At 36.3% G+C, this 18159-nt stretch overlaps 1 protein-coding gene across 13 annotated transcripts in view; it reads left to right on the top strand.

Annotated features, from left to right (window-relative positions):
• Positions 1-18159, top strand: part of SOX5 (SRY-box transcription factor 5) — a 1095444-nt gene that overhangs the window by 1039259 nt on the left and 38026 nt on the right. For all 13 annotated transcript variants that reach the window (XM_066264766.1, XM_066264755.1, XM_066264754.1 and 10 more), the window contains one exon: positions 10328-10505. In XM_066264766.1, coding sequence (XP_066120863.1) covers positions 10328-10505 — 178 coding nt within the window. The remainder of the gene's footprint in view (positions 1-10327; positions 10506-18159) is intronic.

Raw genomic sequence — 18159 nt, 5'->3', positions numbered from 1 at the left:
GTTGATCTGATAATCCAGAGAGGTACTAAGTGACTAATGAGTGAGTAGCGCCTGCAGCATGGAGACACTGGACAAAGGGAGGATTCACGTCCCTGGTGGGATGGAGAAGGTCAATGCAAGAGTTCATCATGCTACTTACATTTTATGAATTATTTAATTCTGGAATTTTCCATTTAATATTTTTGGACTGTGGATGATTCCAGGTAACTGAAAAGGATAAAAGCAAAACCTGGGATAAGAGAGGGACCACTGGCCTGACCTGTGGTGGTGCAGTGGATAAATCATTGACCTGGAACTCTGAGGTTGCCAGTTTGAAACCCTGGGCTTGCCCAGTCAAGGCACATATGAGAGTTGATGTTTCATATTCCTCCCCCCTTTTCTCTCTCTCACTCTCTTTCTCTCCTCTCTAAAATAAATAAATAAATAAAAATTTAAAAAATAGATCTTTAAAAAAAAAGAGAGAAGGACCACTGTATGAACATCAACTTTTACTAATCTATGCTTCCTTTTAGCCTCCTGGTAGAACTTCTTATCATTTAAAAAATATAATAGCAATGATCCAGATAAAAGGAACACCATAGAACAAAATAACCATTATTATTAAGAAACTGAATTTGTCTAGGGATCAGAGGTTAAACAAATTTGGATCTTAAACACCATACAGTTTACACTGGCTCATGTAATGACTGTTCTCATCAAATATTATTAGTTCGTACTTGGGTTCTTCCCTTTCTTCCCCTTTTTCAAACATGGTTCAAAAATTTCACTCTGATAAATTTCTTTGAGTGAGTTTTTGTTTGGTAATGTGGGCTAAAGATCTTATGTGATCTTCTACTATGTAAATATATAGAGACTGTATTTGTAGAGTATATTTTTAGAACATTTTGAAATTAAAGAGTAGAGATTAGATAGAAAGTTAATCTAAGTAAAGTCTTAAAAGTTAAGTTAGATATGTTAAAGAGAAGGAAGAGGAAATAATGAAAGAAAAGAAAAGTAAAATGGAGGGATATCTAGGTCTGCAAAGTAAATAAAACTGAAGGAGATTCATGAAATATATGGTTAAGAAGAGAAACAAGTAGTTTTCCAGGAGTCAAATGAGTGCATAGTAAAATAAAATAAAAAAAAAATTTCTTTGGAGTTATGTAAGAACTTAAGTGAAGCCCTGGCTGGTTAGCTCAGTCACTTAAGAGCATTGTCCTAAAACAACAAGGTTGTGGGTTCGATCCTCAGTCAGGATACACACGGGAAGCAGCCAATAAATGCATGACTGAGTGAAACAACAAATGAATTCTTCCCATCCTCCTCCCCTCTCTCTCCCTTTCTCTCTATGTCTCTCTGAAAGTAAAAAAGAAATTAATGCCCTGGCCAGAAGCTCAGTCATTTGGAGTGTCCTTCTGGAGCCAGAGGCTGTTAGTTGGATTCCCCAGTCAGGGCACAAACAGAAGCAGCTCCATGTTCTTGTCTCTCTCTCGCTCTCTCACTGCCTCTCTCTTAAAATAAGAAAAGGAAGGAAGGAAGAAAGAGAAGGAAGGAAGGAAGGAAGGAAGGAAGGAAGGAAGGAAGGAAGGAAGGAAGGAAGAAGGAAATAAAGAAAGAAGGAAAAGAAAGCGAAAAGAACTTAAGTGAATATTGGCTATACTTATTTCAGAAAGGATTGATTAGTTACTGCTGCCTAACAAAATACCCCACATTTAGTGTCTTTAAACAATAAATACTTTGCTCACGCAGTCTCTATGGATCAGGAATCAGATTTGTCCGAGTCTTGTGTGGTTTTAATCAAGTTCTCAACTGGGGTTGCAGTCATTTGAAAGCTTGATCGGTGCTGGTATATCTACTTCCGAAGTGACTCACTCATGTCCTCACACACCTAACAAGTTAGTGATAGTTATTGGCAGAGGGCCTCAGTTCCTTCCAGGCAGACATCTCCATAGGCTGTTTGAGTGTCCTCCCAACATGTCACCGAGCTTCTTCCTGGGGATGATTTTGTCACCCAGGAAACACTTGGCAATATCTGAAGATATTGAATATTTTGGGTTGCTGAAAGTTGGGCAGGCAGGCTACAAGCATTCCATGGTAGGGTCACGGATACTGAAAAAAAATCCTACAATAAACATCTCAAATAAAAATTATTCATCTCAAAGTGCTAATAGTGCCAAGGTTGAGAAACCTTGTCCCAGAACCAAGTGATTCAAGAGAGATGAAGGCAGACACTGCAGTCTTTTATGACCTAGCATCAGGAGTCAACCTGTCATTTTGCAGTATCCTAATGGTTATATAGATCAATCCTATTCACTATGGGAGAGTAATACACACAGACATAAATACCTGGAGGCAAGAATTATTGGGGGCCATCTTGGAGTTTGGCTATCACAAAAGAACTTTGTGTATAGCAAGAATGGCATGATTTGGTTTAGGTAATTTGGTGGGGAGAGTAAAGAGGAACAAATTTATGATGAAAGAAAATGATATGACTTTGGGTGATGGACACACAATACAATCAACAGTATAAATGTAACAGAAATGTTTACCTGAAACCTGTGTACTCTTATTGATCAATGTCTCCCCATTAAATTTAATTTTTTTTTTTTCTGAAGCTGGAAACGGGGAGAGACAGTCAGACAGACTCCCGCATACGCCCGACCGGGATCCACCTGGCACGCCCACCAGGGGCCACGCTCTGCCCACCAGGGGGCGATACTCTGCCCCTCCAGGGCGTCGCTCTGCCGCGACCAGAGCCATTCTAGCGCCTGGGGCAGAGGCCAAGGAGCCATCCCCAGCGCCCGGGCCATCTTTGCTCCAATGGAGCCTTGGCTGCAGGAGGGGAAGAGAGAGACAGAGAGGAAGGAGGGGGGGCTGGAGAAGCAAATGGGCGCTTCTCCTATGTGCCCTGGCCGGAATCGAACCCAGGTCCCCCGCACGCTAGGCCGACGCTCTACCGCTGAGCCAACCAGCCAGGGCCAAATTTAATTTTTTTTAATTTCTTTTTATTTATTTATTTTTCTTATTTTCCAAGTGAGAGGAGGGGAGATAGAGAGACTAATGCTCTACCACTGAGCCAGCTGGATTGTAGAAAGTACTATTTTATTTGGGTTAGAAAGGAGCAAGAGGGCGCCTGCAATGAACAAAAGGGAGGAAGGAAGAGAAACTTCCACATGCACCCCAACCGGTATCTATCTACAAACCCCTGTCTGTGCCAATGCTCACAACTGAACTATTTTTAGTGCCTGAGGTGGAGGCTCCATGGAGTCATTCTCAGCACCTGGGTCTGATGCACTCGAACCAATTGAGCCATGGCTGCAAGAGGAGAAGAGAGAGAGAGAGAGAGAGAGAGAGAGAGAGAAAGAGAGAGAGAGAGAGAGGAGGAGGAGATGAAAGGAGAGGAGAGGAGAGGAGAGGAGAGGAGAGGAGAGGAGAGGAGAGGAAAGGAAGAGGGATAGAGAAGCAGATGGTTGCTTCTCCTATATGCCCTAATCAGGAATTGAACCCAGGACATCCACATGCCAGACTAATGATCTACCACTGAGCCAGCTGGCCAGTGCCTAAATTTAATTTTTCTAAATAAAAAAAAATGGATGTAAAATATTATGATATTCTAGCAGCCATGCTTTTTATTTCCTCTATTTGTTTTAAAATATTTATGTGTATGTTTGTGGATATAATTTACAGTTTTGAGGCATTAAATCAGTAAAGTCAATAAACAGGTAAAACACTCTATTAAAATATTATTGGAGAAAGAACAGGGGGCATTTTATACAACAAATTAAATGAGGAAGACTATTTGAATTTCTTTAAATTAAAAGGGCCAGCAATTTAAATATAAAAGCAATGAGTAATTACTGCATTGAAGCAAATGTCCCCAAGTACACTACTAGCAGCCACTTTTAAAAGAAATAGGTGTACATGAAGCAAAACTGTAAATTGGCAAAATGAGGAAACCAAATGGGAAGCTAGAACATATTACCCTCAGCTAAGTAACTTAAGGCTTGCATTTAAATTGCAATCAAGTCTAATGATACATTTACTCAGCAAAAATATGCTATCAAAGAATTCCTGGAGCTCTGTCTTCCTGTTTAGCAAAGCATCTAGCAATCTCTAAGTCCAAAGGCAAGCATGTGCTAATGAAAGGGTCACAGCACTCTGTGCTTTCTGAGATGACACACTTCATTTTTAGCTAACAGGAACCTGCTAATTAATTATGGAGTGGGGGTGGGGGCACTTGAACAGGATTTCTAATTCTTCAGGGGTAAAACAAGTAATAATCGTTATTTTTATATTATATTTCTTTGACTCTTGCACATAAGTGTAAACCTTTTCTCATCTATGTTCTACGTGAAAGAGAGATCAGAAAAAGTTTTGGCAAACTTTTGGAAGATCTTCATTCTATTTCTGTTGTGTTTTAGTTTTCTCCTTAGTAAACCTCTACTTGATTGTAGAAAGAACTATTTTATTTGGGTTAGAAAGGAGCAAGAGGGCACCTGCAATGGACAAAAGGGAGGAAGAAAGAGAAACAATGAATGTGACCACCAGCTGGGGCGGGAGGCATTAGAGCACATGATGCAGGCCAGCCTGTCATGTAACTTCCCTACTTAATTTAATATGATTATTTCATCAGAAAGGATAATAGCAGGAGAGTGATTAATTCTGTAACATGTTTAATGAGTGCTTTTACTCTTGCCCATATGTTAGTATTACCACTTACTTCACATGAGTGTTTATGATAAATATGGAGACAATCACGGTTTTCAAATAATGCAGAGGGAAGAGTCTGATATTTTATATTTATATACATATATATAAAACACACACATATATATAATTTAACCACTACATAGCTTATTAAAGAATCAAAGCATATTTATAAATGAAATAACATTAAGTGCATAGGCTAACTGTCCTCAATCTTTCAGTTTAAATGAGGTGCAGTTCCACATACTTGTACCCCTAGGTCTTAAATAAAAAGTAAAAGCATTTCTTTTCTTTTTTATTGCTGACCACACAAAACAAAAACCTCAAAACCGCATGCCTACATGTAGGGTCATTTGTGTTTTTCTAATGCTTGACATGTAACAGACATTATTAACAAATAGTCAAAATTTTACTCAGTAAATAAAAAAATGAATGGCTGAATGATTGAATAAATTTATATGGTCTTGTCCATTGCCGTTAGAGGGCTATAAATTTACCAAATAAATGTTTGATTTTATAATAACTACTTTAGATATTTAAGGAAGTAGAATTTTGAGACAACTGCAATATGGTATAAACTAGTAATTCAGTTAGATACTGAGAATGAATAAATAAGAGATGCATTTTTCTTCTGGAAGGTACGATTATTGCATACCCTAAGTGGCCCATCTTGTAGTCCCAAGTTTCGCATGTGAGTATATTTCCATGTTGTGAAGAACAAGTATGCAAATAGAAAGAATTAGACTTCTTTGGCATACTGGTATCTTTATTTTCTAGTTCTCTATAAAAATTTCTTAGCAAAAAATGGATGAAGGCTAAGGAGTGAGAAGAAAGAAATAACCCTCCAGGATTCTGGATAATGATTTTTCTTTTATGAATTATGTGTGATTTTTATAAGTAAACAATATTCAAAATATATTTGGTCCTTATGCATTATAAAATATGAATATTATACAGCAATGTTAAGGTAACATTTTTCTAGAATGAACATACTTGAAAACCATCTAAATGAAATATATTTTAACTTTGTATTTTATAGTGTTGGCTAAGTATGCAAGGAATAATGCCTGCATTCACGATGACAATTGGTATTTCTCCAATGTATCTAAGGCTATATATTTGCATCAAATTATCTCCTTATCTAATTTATTACTTATACATGTAGGGTTTTCATTGGCTGGAATACAGTTTCATTAGGACCTCCATGATAGTTTTAGTATTGTGACCACAAGCTGATACTAAGTGAAATGTTTGCTTTCAGACAAGTTATAGTAGCTGTAAGTAAAAGGGACATGCCTGAACTATTCTGTTTGTTTGAATTGTACTTGCTTTGCATTCTGTCCCAGACAACTAAGGTTAGAACATTCTTTATTAGAAAAAGCTATCACGTGCATAGGTTCCTAAAACTTGTATTTTGATGTACAAAATAGTATTCTTCTCAATATTATTGTATGAATTGCTATTATCTGGTATATTGTACACAAACCCTTGGTAGTTTTTCTCAAAAAATAATCTAAGTTAACTCTTTAGTATTAAGGAAGAAAATTTTCAATGTTATAAACTGTAAGGAACAAAAGCATAGAAAATAATGGAAATAGGCCCTGGCCGGTTGGCACAGTGGTAGAGCATCGGCCTGGCATGCAGGAGTCCCGGGTTCAATTCCCGGCCAGGGCACACAGGAGAAGCGCCCATCTGCTTCTCCACCCCTCCCCCTCTCCTTCCTCTCTGTCTCTCTTTTCCCCTCCCGCAGCCGAGGCTCGTTTGGAGCAGGGATGGCCTGGGAGCTGAGGATGGCTCTGTGGCCTCTGCCTCAGGCGCTGGGATGGCTCTGGATGCAACAGAGCAATGCCCCGAATGGGCAGAGCATCGCCCCCTGGTCGGGCGCATGCAGGAGTCTGTGTGATTGCCTCCCAGTTTCCAACTTCAGAAAAACGCAAAAAAATAATAATAATAATAATAAAGGAAATAAGTCGATTTTGCCTCAATTTTGAAACAAATGTATAAAGTAGCAAATCTGTATATTTGTTCATTTTATTATTGCATGTCGATTGACCATTTTGTGGTAGTATAATATTAATATGGTGAAGCCTGAATTTCAGAAAATATATTCCATCAACATATTTTTAAATTTATGTTTAAATTTGTCATGTAAAGGAAGAATATTTTATGCTGAGTCCAAAAACCAGCGTTCGTTACAACTTTCTGAACCTTAGTTTCTTCTCTCAGGTTATTAATGATGTTATAGTATTGACAATTAAATAAATGATTGGAAATACTGAAAATTCTCTAAATGTAAATAGTAGGCTTCTGTCAGTTAAAACTTGCTTACCTTAACTTACACATTTACTATAGTTTTAATGTTTGCTTTTAATTTATTATATATAGTTTGGAGCTATTCAGGAGACGCTTAAATTTTTTTAAACTATCACTTTATATATAAATAAAATAAGTATGATATGTGCTACTTTCAAACATTTGAACTGACTATGTAATTTAACATTTGACTAGTAATAAAAAGGAAACTGCTTTCTTTGCTGCTTGATTGTATACTTGATAGAAGTGCTCTTTTCCAATGCTTTCTTGAACTTGACTATTACTTATATTTGTTTATATGTATATTATTTATCTTAATTTTTAAATATATATTTTTATGTAAAAATACAGAGTAATTATCCTAATTTTTTTCACTTCTCCTAAATGAGATAGTTAAATAATAAAATTTAAAAGCCTTACATTTGGTGTTTATTTTGCATATTCATAATTATGAGGATGCATGTGACAAATGAATATTCCACTTGCATTTTATAGTTAGGTTTTTAAATTTTTATCTTTAAGTAAAAAATAGTTAATAGAAAATGCATACATATGGTAATTTTTGTGTTCTTCATGAAGAATAAGCTTTTGGTATAGGGGCTCTTATTAGTATAGCATTACTCTGGTCACACAATGAAAGAGAACAAAAGGGCAATTATGAGTGACATTTCTATCAACTTTGGAACTGTCAACCTCTATTTTGTCCTTAGGGCTTTGCACCTTTTGGCTTTCAGACATCTGTGCTGCCTTGAGTGGAGGAGACTATGAAGAGTTCCAGGGGATCTCTTGCTCTAACTGCTCTGGGTAGTCACTTTTCAGCATGCTCACGGCATCGTTCTTGGTGTCCAGATGGCAGCCCATGACGTTTCACCCCATCAGCATCAACTTCCTCCACTACACTGTCCCCTTTCCACACACTCACACTCTATTTCCTCTGTGCTCATAAATCTCGGGAGTAACTCCGTGAATATACCCCCTCCTCTCTTCTTTTTCTACACAGTCAAGTGAAACAGCCACCTTTAGTTTCTCCAAGCATCCTCTCAAAGCTTTTGGGAGAGTTGTGATGCTGTCAAAGGGAGTTTTCAGTCTGTCATGAAAAAAGCTAGTGGTTTCACACTGGAGGTAGTAAGCAGGTGCGACATTTGATAGGGGAAAAGTGCCTAGAATATTTACAGCTGCACAGTAAACAGTCAGTGAAGCTCTTATCTGATGAGCTATACTGGCTCAATAACAGGATTCTAATCCTTAGTGGTTCACTGAATCTCAGTAGCATTTAGTTTATACATATATACATGTTCTTATTTTTTATTATTATTAGCATATATGGTGTGTTCTGATCAAATTTTAAATATTGACATAATATTACATAGTTGTTAGTATTGCCTCCTTATATTGAGGACATTTTTAAAATTTTTAAAAAAGGGTTTTATGCCAATTAATATATATTTTAATAATCCTTCTGCTTATTATATAAGGCAGTGTCTCTCAGATGTTAGTGCATCAGAATCACCTGGAAAATGCTTAAAACACAGTGCTGGCACTAGCCCCAGAGTTTCTGGGACAGAGACTTTACCTTTCCTCTGAGTTTGAGGTGGGCTGGTGGTACTGGCCCATGGACCACATTTTGTGAAGTAGTCATTCATTCTGGAATAGAGTAAAAAAAGGACACAATACCCCTGGATTTCTGCCCACCATAGTATCTGTATAAGAATATATGGCTGACCAACTGAACTAAATGTTCAAATTGAAAAATGTAGGAATAATTTTGCCCTGGTACTTTTTTAAAAGGTAGAGTAAATTTTTCAAAATTATATATTAGGCCAGTCATGAATTATCTTAGTTTACTTCCTTCCAAGATTTCATGAATCCATATAAATGTGGTATAATGATCTTTAATTTATTATGCATCTAACATAATCCCAGATTACCATTTGAATTATCTCATGGATTTTCAAATAATTGTTTTCTTCTTATGAAATAGAAAATAGAATTGAAAACACAGTCATTTTCCCCTGCCTATCCATGGGTTTTATAAGTGAAGCTAACTATAAAATCTAATAACAAGAAACCACTATAAAATATACAAATTCAAAATAAATATTATATCTTTTTTCACTTTTATAAAGTGCCTAAATCAGTGATTTTTTGGTAAACATATACATAAAACTTTGTACACATTTATTGACAGGTTTATTAATATGTTTCCATGTCACTAAATCACACTGTTTGGTTCTAAATCATTCCACTTTTGACAGGTTATCTTACTACTACTGGTATATATTTTATGTTCTTAACTCATGAATATTGAACAGTAGCTAAGTAGAAACTATCTTTTTCTACAATAATACGTCTGTAAATTTAAATATAATGTTGACAATAAAATACAAATAAACAATACAATATTACTATTTAAGAGCACATAAAAACAATAACTTTTTGTTTGTAATGAAAGAAAAGTAATGTAATGTTAATATCTGACTCATATATTGTGATAATAAATCAAATGATAAGTATACCCGTAAGGGCTAATATAGATAAGTATAAAATAGAATGTAAGCTGTGTAAACTTGACCTGTTTGAGCATAGAACAATTGAAAATCACCATACCTCCTGAACTGACCACACACAAACCTTTGTACCAGCATGTATTAAGCTGTAAGAAAAATCTATAAAACAAATTTGGATATTAGAAATGTAATATTAAGTGTTTATACAACAGTGTTGCAAATAAATTAGTATAATGTTAATTATGTTTGTTTTTGATTTTAGATTAAACTCAAAAACACTTCTGTGAAACTTAAGAAAAAAGTTATTATCTAAGAGTTAGAAGGTTTTCTTCTTTGTATTTAGTTTGGAAAGCGGTCTGATCAGAGGCGCATGGCATTTAATGCCTCCATGAGCGTTTAGGCACTCTACCTAAACACCAGGGTGCAAAGATGCTTGAGATTCAACCCTGTTCTTTCGAGGTTGGGAAAAAAACCCTCTCTGCATCATAATTTTATATGAACTATACATTGTCTCTCAACAAAAATGAATAGTACAAATGATAGCTCTTTCAGAATATTTTTTACTGGTAACATCAGTTATATACTTTCTGGATAGTCAAGTGCATGTTTACTTTGTCTTATAAAAAAGGTATTTTATAATATGTAGTTAAAAGTGACATTTTTGACAGCTGACCAAACATTTGTAATATTAAGATTGAATGTTAAGATCACTGATTGGTAGCGTAACTTGATGGGAACTGACAGGCACTGTACCTGTGTTTTCCTAGACATTTTCAATCAGCTTTTCCTTGTCACAGCTCATGTTCTAATAATCATTGCAGGATGAAGTGGCACAGCCACTGAACCTATCAGCTAAACCCAAGACCTCTGATGGCAAATCACCCACGTCACCCACCTCTCCCCATATGCCAGCTCTGAGAATAAACAGTGGGGCAGGCCCCCTCAAAGCCTCTGTCCCAGCAGCGTTAGCTAGTCCTTCAGCCAGAGTTAGCACAATAGGTAAGTTCTGTTTCTTTTCTTCTTGCTGATTTTCTGTTTATAGCAATTGAATGAAATCATTTTTAATGGCAACTTATGCTTACCCTGTGCATGGCTTTAGGTCCATACGAGATTTCCAGTTTGATGAATCTCATAGATTTGTTTTAAACATGCAATTGAAATTTATAACTGAACTCCAAGTTATAATGTCCCCCTGAAAATCAAATTGAATTGCTTATGTTTATAACCGATGTTCTTAAGCTTATATAAAAGCAGCTTAATGACTAATCACAGAGATTGGTGGTTCAAGAATGTTGTTGTTATGTGACTTGCCTTTTTTGTCACTGAAATTTATTTCTATTTTTTTGTGATATGTACACAATAACATAATAATGAAATACCTTCTGCCTGGCTTATCAGTCAACTATAGGATGTGAGGTTTCTTTAGTATACTGCTTGAAATTTACCTAAACATATTAAGATATTGTAAAATTGGTTAACTTTATTTTTCCATAATTGTCATTTCAGCAGAGTAACCAAACAATAGAAAAAGCTTTTTAAAAATTTCAGTGTTTCATATTTAACTTACACATACATCACAGTGTAATACTTACTTACACCCACTTTTATTGATATGTTTATTATTTGCATACACTTATGAGAAGGCTAGCAGAACCCAGCCCTCAAGGAGCCCAGTGTTTAGTTGGGGGAGAAGTAGCCTCATAGTTGCAATTCAGCCATAACAAGTCACATTCCAGAGCACAGATACAGTCCTGTGGCCATAAAGAAAAGCATGTGGAATTCTACCAGGAAAGGATCACAGGAGGCTAAGGATCTGCCGAGAGTCTAATCCAAATGGATCCCGGAAGGAGAGATAGATTCCTAAACACTTTAGAATGGAAAGAAAAAGAAGGAATTAGGCTTCATGTCTGAAGGGAGGAGTACCACAGTATTTGTGGACACAATCTAAAACTACTGCACATCTTTAGGGGGAAAGCTGACAAAAAAGCAAACGAAGATCTTAGAATCAGGATGAAGATAGAGCAATGTCATGGTATCTAGTCTAAGAAAAAAAATAGTTAAGAAAGAGAGGTTATTAATGGTGTCACATTCTGCAGAGAAGTTCAAGAATGTGTAGAAGAAAAGTTTAGGGTTTAGTTGGAGTTCATGGCTAAGTAGACTCAGATAGAGGTTTTAGGAGAAGGGTTTAGCAGAATTCCAAATACAAAGATTTGAAGACTATGAGGGACGAAAGTACAATTGATATATAGACCAGTCCCTGTGTAAGCTTAGTATTAAGAGGTGATTTTGAGAAGGCTGAGTGGTGGCAGATTTTAGAATAGATAAATATAAATGAGTACATACATGGACGATGACTCGGTAAGAAGAAGAGATGACAAGAAACTTTTAACTTTGGAAAGGAGGAAAGCCCATTATTTTTTCTGAGATTTATGGAAATGAAGAAACAAAGGTAGAGTTATGGAGAAACTGTGGATGGATAGAAAGAAAGCTGAAGAGGTGCATTTCCATTGCTCCCATCTTCACAAAGTCGAATTCCAGATCACTTGCCAAGAGGAAGTCAGTGTGCGGCCGGCGGCAACCATGAGAAAAGAAACAATGAAAACTTAGGTTCTGAGAAGTTTGAAAAAATTTTGGAGTGTAGATATGCTTTTTATAATTATGCATCATTCTGTTATGGTTGAACTAACTCTCAGTTCCTCTGCTCAATATACTAAATGCACACCAAGAAAAAACTCACTTTCTCGTCCTAAGTAGGTAAAAGAAAAAAATATTTTATTGGTCAAGAATGCATTATTTCTATAATAGACATGAAGGCTCATAAATATCACAATCTTGGTATATGAGCTACTTTTTTAATGTCATTAGAACTAGAATATTATACTAATGGAATACCAGTGCATTTGCATTTTTATCATATGAAGATTTTATACTTTAGCATGCCAAGGATTAAGTATGACAAAATATTTTATAAAAGTAAGAATGTATTTAATGACATTTATCATCTGACAATCACCCCTACTAAAACTTTTCTTATTTTGTTCCCTGAAACATCCCTTCCCCACATACATGTCCCTCATATCTTCCAAGGAGTTGAGGCCACTCCAATTTACCTTTCCCTTTTCAACAAAGGCAGATGTTGAAAGCTGAAAGTGTAATGAGTAATAATGTAGTTGGATAAAAGCTGTGAGCATTAATGGTGTTGTAAAGGTCACTCCTGCAAGAAGAATTAATGTGTTATGCCATTAATAAAGCATGGAAATTGGTGAATGAAAAGATAACTGAAGATATCATTAATGACGGGGGGATCTTTGTCCTATCCCTATCAGCTATAAATACAGAGTGAGTTTTTGAGGTCGGGGACTGATATTAAAGTATGTTATATAGGAATGCTTTTGATATGGTGGGCAAGTGACAGGCAGCTTCAAGGAAAGGGATCCTTAAAAGACAGAAATGGTTCAGAAGAATGATGGATGATTTTAGAATTTCTTTACCAGATGTTAACTTTCTCTTATTGGCCTTTTCCACTTAAGTTGCACATAGATAGAACACTTTTAAATATTTTCAAAGCATTTTTCATCTACTTTCTCCCTGCAGCTATGGTTAGAATTATAGACCCTTAACTAGAGAGACCAGATATCATTTATATAGTCATCTATATAGTCAAAACTTGTCATTTTACAGATAAGGAACAGAGGCCTAAAGTGGCTAGGTGCTTACCAGGGGTTCTCAGTAAGTTTCTATCATAGTATAGCTCTGTTATTCTATGTTTATTACCTCTGTTTCAATTTCAAGGAAACAAATCTGCATAAAGACCTAGTGACTTGCCCAAAATCAGAACAGTGGAGGAGGAGGCCTTACAATCAGTCTCCAGGTTGGGATGCTTTCTTTTCAGTTATTGCCAATGGTGGTCTGTCTTTATAACTCGCTCTTCTCAGCCATCTACTTAACCTTTCACTCATTCATCCAATAAGCGGGCATTGAGCCTCTTCTCTATGTTATACATTTTGCTGAGTCATTAGGATAAGCGATGAGAGTGTTGAACAGAGGCTTTAGATGCCTACAGTCTTTGTACTCTCATGTCTTTGGAAGATTCTGGAACATATTATTCTTACCATTCATTCTTCAGGGACAGTAACCCTGATAAGTAAAAATTTACCTGAGCAAATGATGTAGATACACATAAATTCAATAACTTGAAGAGAAATATTTTCAGGTTCATTATTTAGGTACTTTATTTCTACAACTTATTAATTTAAAATATGATGACATGAAGGAGAACATGACCTCAAATACATTTACATAAGAAAATCTTCTATAAGGTTAAATTATTGAACAAAAATATTATAATAGTTACATAGAAAGCCGTTGGATTATTAGGAAGTTAGGGGTATCAATCAACATCTGGCAGTTAACATTTACAAAGTACTTTACAGTTTGTTTTTATATTTATTATTTAATTCTTGTGAGGTTTCACTAATGAAGAAATATCAGATTTCCAAAAATTTGATGATAATATGACCTCAAAAATAGGAAAAAAATATTTGTTGAAAATAACTTGAAACATCTGTGCCCTTATTTATATTTATAGCTGAAAACTCCATGTAAAATAAACATGCAGTAAATAAGACTGTGCATGGCCCTCATAGCATCTGCTAATTCCAATTTTAATAAATCTGTGACATCATGAGGCGTCCATTGACATAACGACATAGAAAAATCAATGAACTTGGAATTATCAAACTGGAACTTAGAAATATATATTTATTCTTTCAACAGTCTTCCATGGGCCAAAGAAATAAAAGACTAAAAGAGAAAAAAAATGCCCTCAAGTAGTTAGTACATAGACTGTTATGAAAGACAAATTTAGCAAAAGGGAAGACAATGGGACAGCAAAAGCATTTATAAGGTTTAGAAGGAGCATATAAATGGGAAGTACCAATGTTGCCACGGAGCATTTCCGTGGTATGTCAGCAAAGTCCTTACAGAAGAGGGGACATTTGAGTAAATTCACACACACACCTGGAAGAGGGAATATTTCAGACAATGAGAAGCTTGGGAACAGAGGTGAGTGGGAGGAAGGCCTGTCCTTGGTCCTTGGGACAGGAAATAGTCCTGAGCAGCATCAGTGCAGGCCTCCTAAGCAACCAACAAGAAATGACACAAGAAAGGTCAGCAGAATTGACATCATAAAGGGACTATTAGGCCATATTAAAGTGTTCAGAATTTATCTTAGAGGATCTGTGCAATGAAGAAACCTTTTTAATTTTAATTAGTATTTCCCATATTTATTTGAACATGAATTATTTTTCTTCACAGAATATTATAGATCATCATCTTAATGAAGTGTTCTTTTAAGTATTAGGGTACCAAGGGATGGGTGTTTAATCAGGTAAAGAGACATGATCCAAATTTCTTACTTTGGAATACTTTGGAATGCTTTATCTGTAAACAGAGTAGGAGATGGATCCATGGAGTGCAAAGATAGGAAAACCACTTAGGAGATTAAGGCGTGAGCCCAAGTGAGATATGAGGTGGCTTCAGCAAAAGCAGAGGACATGGGACTGGGAGAAGCGCATCTGAAAGCTGAGGAAGACACAGGGCTGTTGGACTTGGGTGCTTTCTGTAGGTATAGTTATAGGAGTTATCTCTCATGACCCCCATGTGGCTGCATGGGCAGCTGGAATAAGGTGTGATGTCAAAAGAACACATGGAGGCCGTGGGATGATGAGTTCTGTTTTCGACATGCTACGTTGCAGGGACTCACGGGGCAGTTAAATGGAGGAGCTTCAGAGACAGATACATGTGTCTGGGAATCAGGAAGGATTTGAGGCAGACAGTATATTTTACAATACTAGGAATCACCCTTTAATTCTTAGGATTACGTTGAGGACCAGTTGTGACATATTGGATTCTAAGGTTGATTCAACAAATCATAAACTGGGTGGTGGAAAACAAATTTATTCAATCACTTTTTGGAAGCTGGAAAATACGAAGTCAAAGTGTCAGTAAGGTTAGATCCCTGCGGAGTCTCTGAGGGACAGTCTGTTACATGCCTGTTGCTTAGCTCCTAATGGCTGCTGACAGTCATTAGTGTTCCTTGGTTTTTAGAGCGTAACTCCAATCTCTGTGTCCATAGTCACATGACCTTCCCTGTGTCTCTGTATAACAGATCTTTCTTTCCTTTCTTTCATAAGGATACCTGTCATGGAGTTAAGGCCCACCCAAATAGAGGGATGATCTCATTTCAAGATCCTTAATTTAATTATATCTGCAAGGACTTTATTTCTAAATAAGGTCACAGCCACAGGGGTTAGGATGAGACACAGGCTTTTTTTTTTTTTTTTTTTTTTTTTTTTTGAGAGACACAAGTTAACCCATTACAAGTAGTTTCCAGTTTCCCCTTCTACTTTTTAATAGCCTTTCCTATTGGGAGGCAGCCATTCTAAAATTGTGTTTAGGTTTTATTCTTTCTAAGATTTATTCTTTCTAATTTGTCCATTTTTTTTTCTGCCCTTGAAACTGTATAAAAGAGGCCTTTTTAAATTTTGAGAATTTTGTTGATAATGACTAAGGAGAAACACTGATGCATATGACATCAAACCTTGCTAAATTTTATAATGCTACAGAATTACACAACTATATTGATTTCTAACCTGCATTTCCCACATCTCATCTGAGACGCTAAGTGGAAACATATTGACTTCTGCTCGCTCTTTCCCTCCTAAGATTGAGGCTCACTAAACCTTTCCTACACACCTGCCTGTCTTCTGATCATGCCTTTAGATAAAATTGCTGCCTCCATATATAACGAAGGAAGAATAAAATGTATCAGGTGGTTATTTTAGGTCTTTTTGAATTCTGAAGAGGGACTTCCTTTTAATTGAACTTTTCTATTAACAAGAAAAAATATGTCCTGGAAGACATTATCGTAATGGTTAAAGCCATGTAACAAGACTGCTGAGAGTAAGCATAAAAAAGAAATGAAAGCAGAAAGAAAAAAATTTAACATTTTTTACTGTCTCCTCAGGTACCAAGTTTATATACACCTTCACGTGTGTTATTTAATTCTTCCATTGACCTTACATTTATTTTACAGGTGACGGAAATGGAAACTCAGTGATATTGTTATAATTTGTCAACTATCACACTATCCTAGAATTAGAAACCCAGGTCCATCTAACCCAACACCCAAATTTTACCTTTTCACTAACGTTATTTGGCAAATAAACCGACCACTACAGAATAATAACAGGGACCACTTATCATACTAGGAAACTATATTAACTCATTTAATCTTCCTATCACATGTGGTGTCTGGTCAGTATGATCCCCTTTTGACCAATGAGACCATTGAGACTTAGAAAAGTAAAACAACTTGGGCAATTTATATAGCTGCTAAGTGGAAAAGCTAGGATTTTAGTTCAGACTTGTCCAACTCTAAAACTTCTCCTGAGGGTTCAAACCTGCAGCAAAATTTAAAGAGCTGGGAAAGAAAGGATCCCAGGAAAGGATACAAAGATGGAGGAGTCAGAGAGGTTAGGGGACCCAGTGCTATGATGAGAAAGAAGGAAGGAATTTCAATGAGGAGGTCATCAGTGCTGCCATTCTGCAAGGAATGGAAAATGCCCTTTGGATTTGGCAGTTCAAAGAACAAAGGAAGCAGAAACAAGATTATAAAAGGAATAGAAGTGTCAGAAAGGAATGGGAGAGTATCTTTGTGAAGCTTAGAAGGTAAATAGTGAGACAGGGTAAGAATAAGGAACAGCAAATATTAGAGAGAGAGACTGTTGGTTGGAGGAGAAGCTTAAGTACATACAAGTTGACATGGTGGTGATGGGAGAGAAAAACAGAGAGATGACCAATGTCAAAGAGAGTAACTGATGGTGAGGTACAGGAGTCTAGAACATGAGTATAAGGGATTAGAGTCATCATTTTCACTGAAGCAGGAAGAGGCATAAATGGAGATAGATTTGAAGCGAGCATTGGGTAAGAATGGGTTACAGGGAGGAGTAGGAAGGTGAAAGTTTAGCCTTACTGGTCTTTACCAAAATCAGAGCCCAGACCAACTGCTAAGAGAGAGGGAGTGAGCAAGATTGAAAATTTGGTGACAGCGATAAGAACAAAATGTAAAGAACCAGCAAACAATGCCATTAAGATTCAACTCTGTAGTGTATAAATGGCTTTTATGATTGAACACCAAGAGATGCAAATGTTAGAATTTCATATAGCATGTAAGTTAAAACTCGAGTCTCTAAAAGCAAGAATGCTTACTTAAAAGTGAACACCTATTTCCACACACACCCCAACTTGAAACTAGCCATTACAGACCATACATCAGTCAGTCATCTACAATAATTCTGTGTCTATATTAAACACTTCTCCTATACAGTGTTTTCTTAGCAGCATCTAAAAAGCATAACAAATTCATATTTTTATTCAATGCCATGTGCTGAACCATTTCACAATTATCTGTGCTGTGGAGAAGCTAAATAGACTACAAAACTGTGTGACATCAGGTAGCTGATCCTCTTAGGATGTTACTAAATGAACATACACCAAGACTATCACTGCCATGTAAGAGCTGAACTTCTTTCTAGAAGGTAGTGTTTATGAACAGAATAGTTCAGGAATGTGAACTGTGGTTTATTTCACC

Source organism: Saccopteryx bilineata, chromosome 1 (genome assembly GCF_036850765.1).
Source record: "Saccopteryx bilineata isolate mSacBil1 chromosome 1, mSacBil1_pri_phased_curated, whole genome shotgun sequence".
Taxonomy (NCBI): domain Eukaryota; kingdom Metazoa; phylum Chordata; class Mammalia; order Chiroptera; family Emballonuridae; genus Saccopteryx; species Saccopteryx bilineata.
This window is presented reverse-complemented; position numbering and strand designations above follow the sequence as displayed.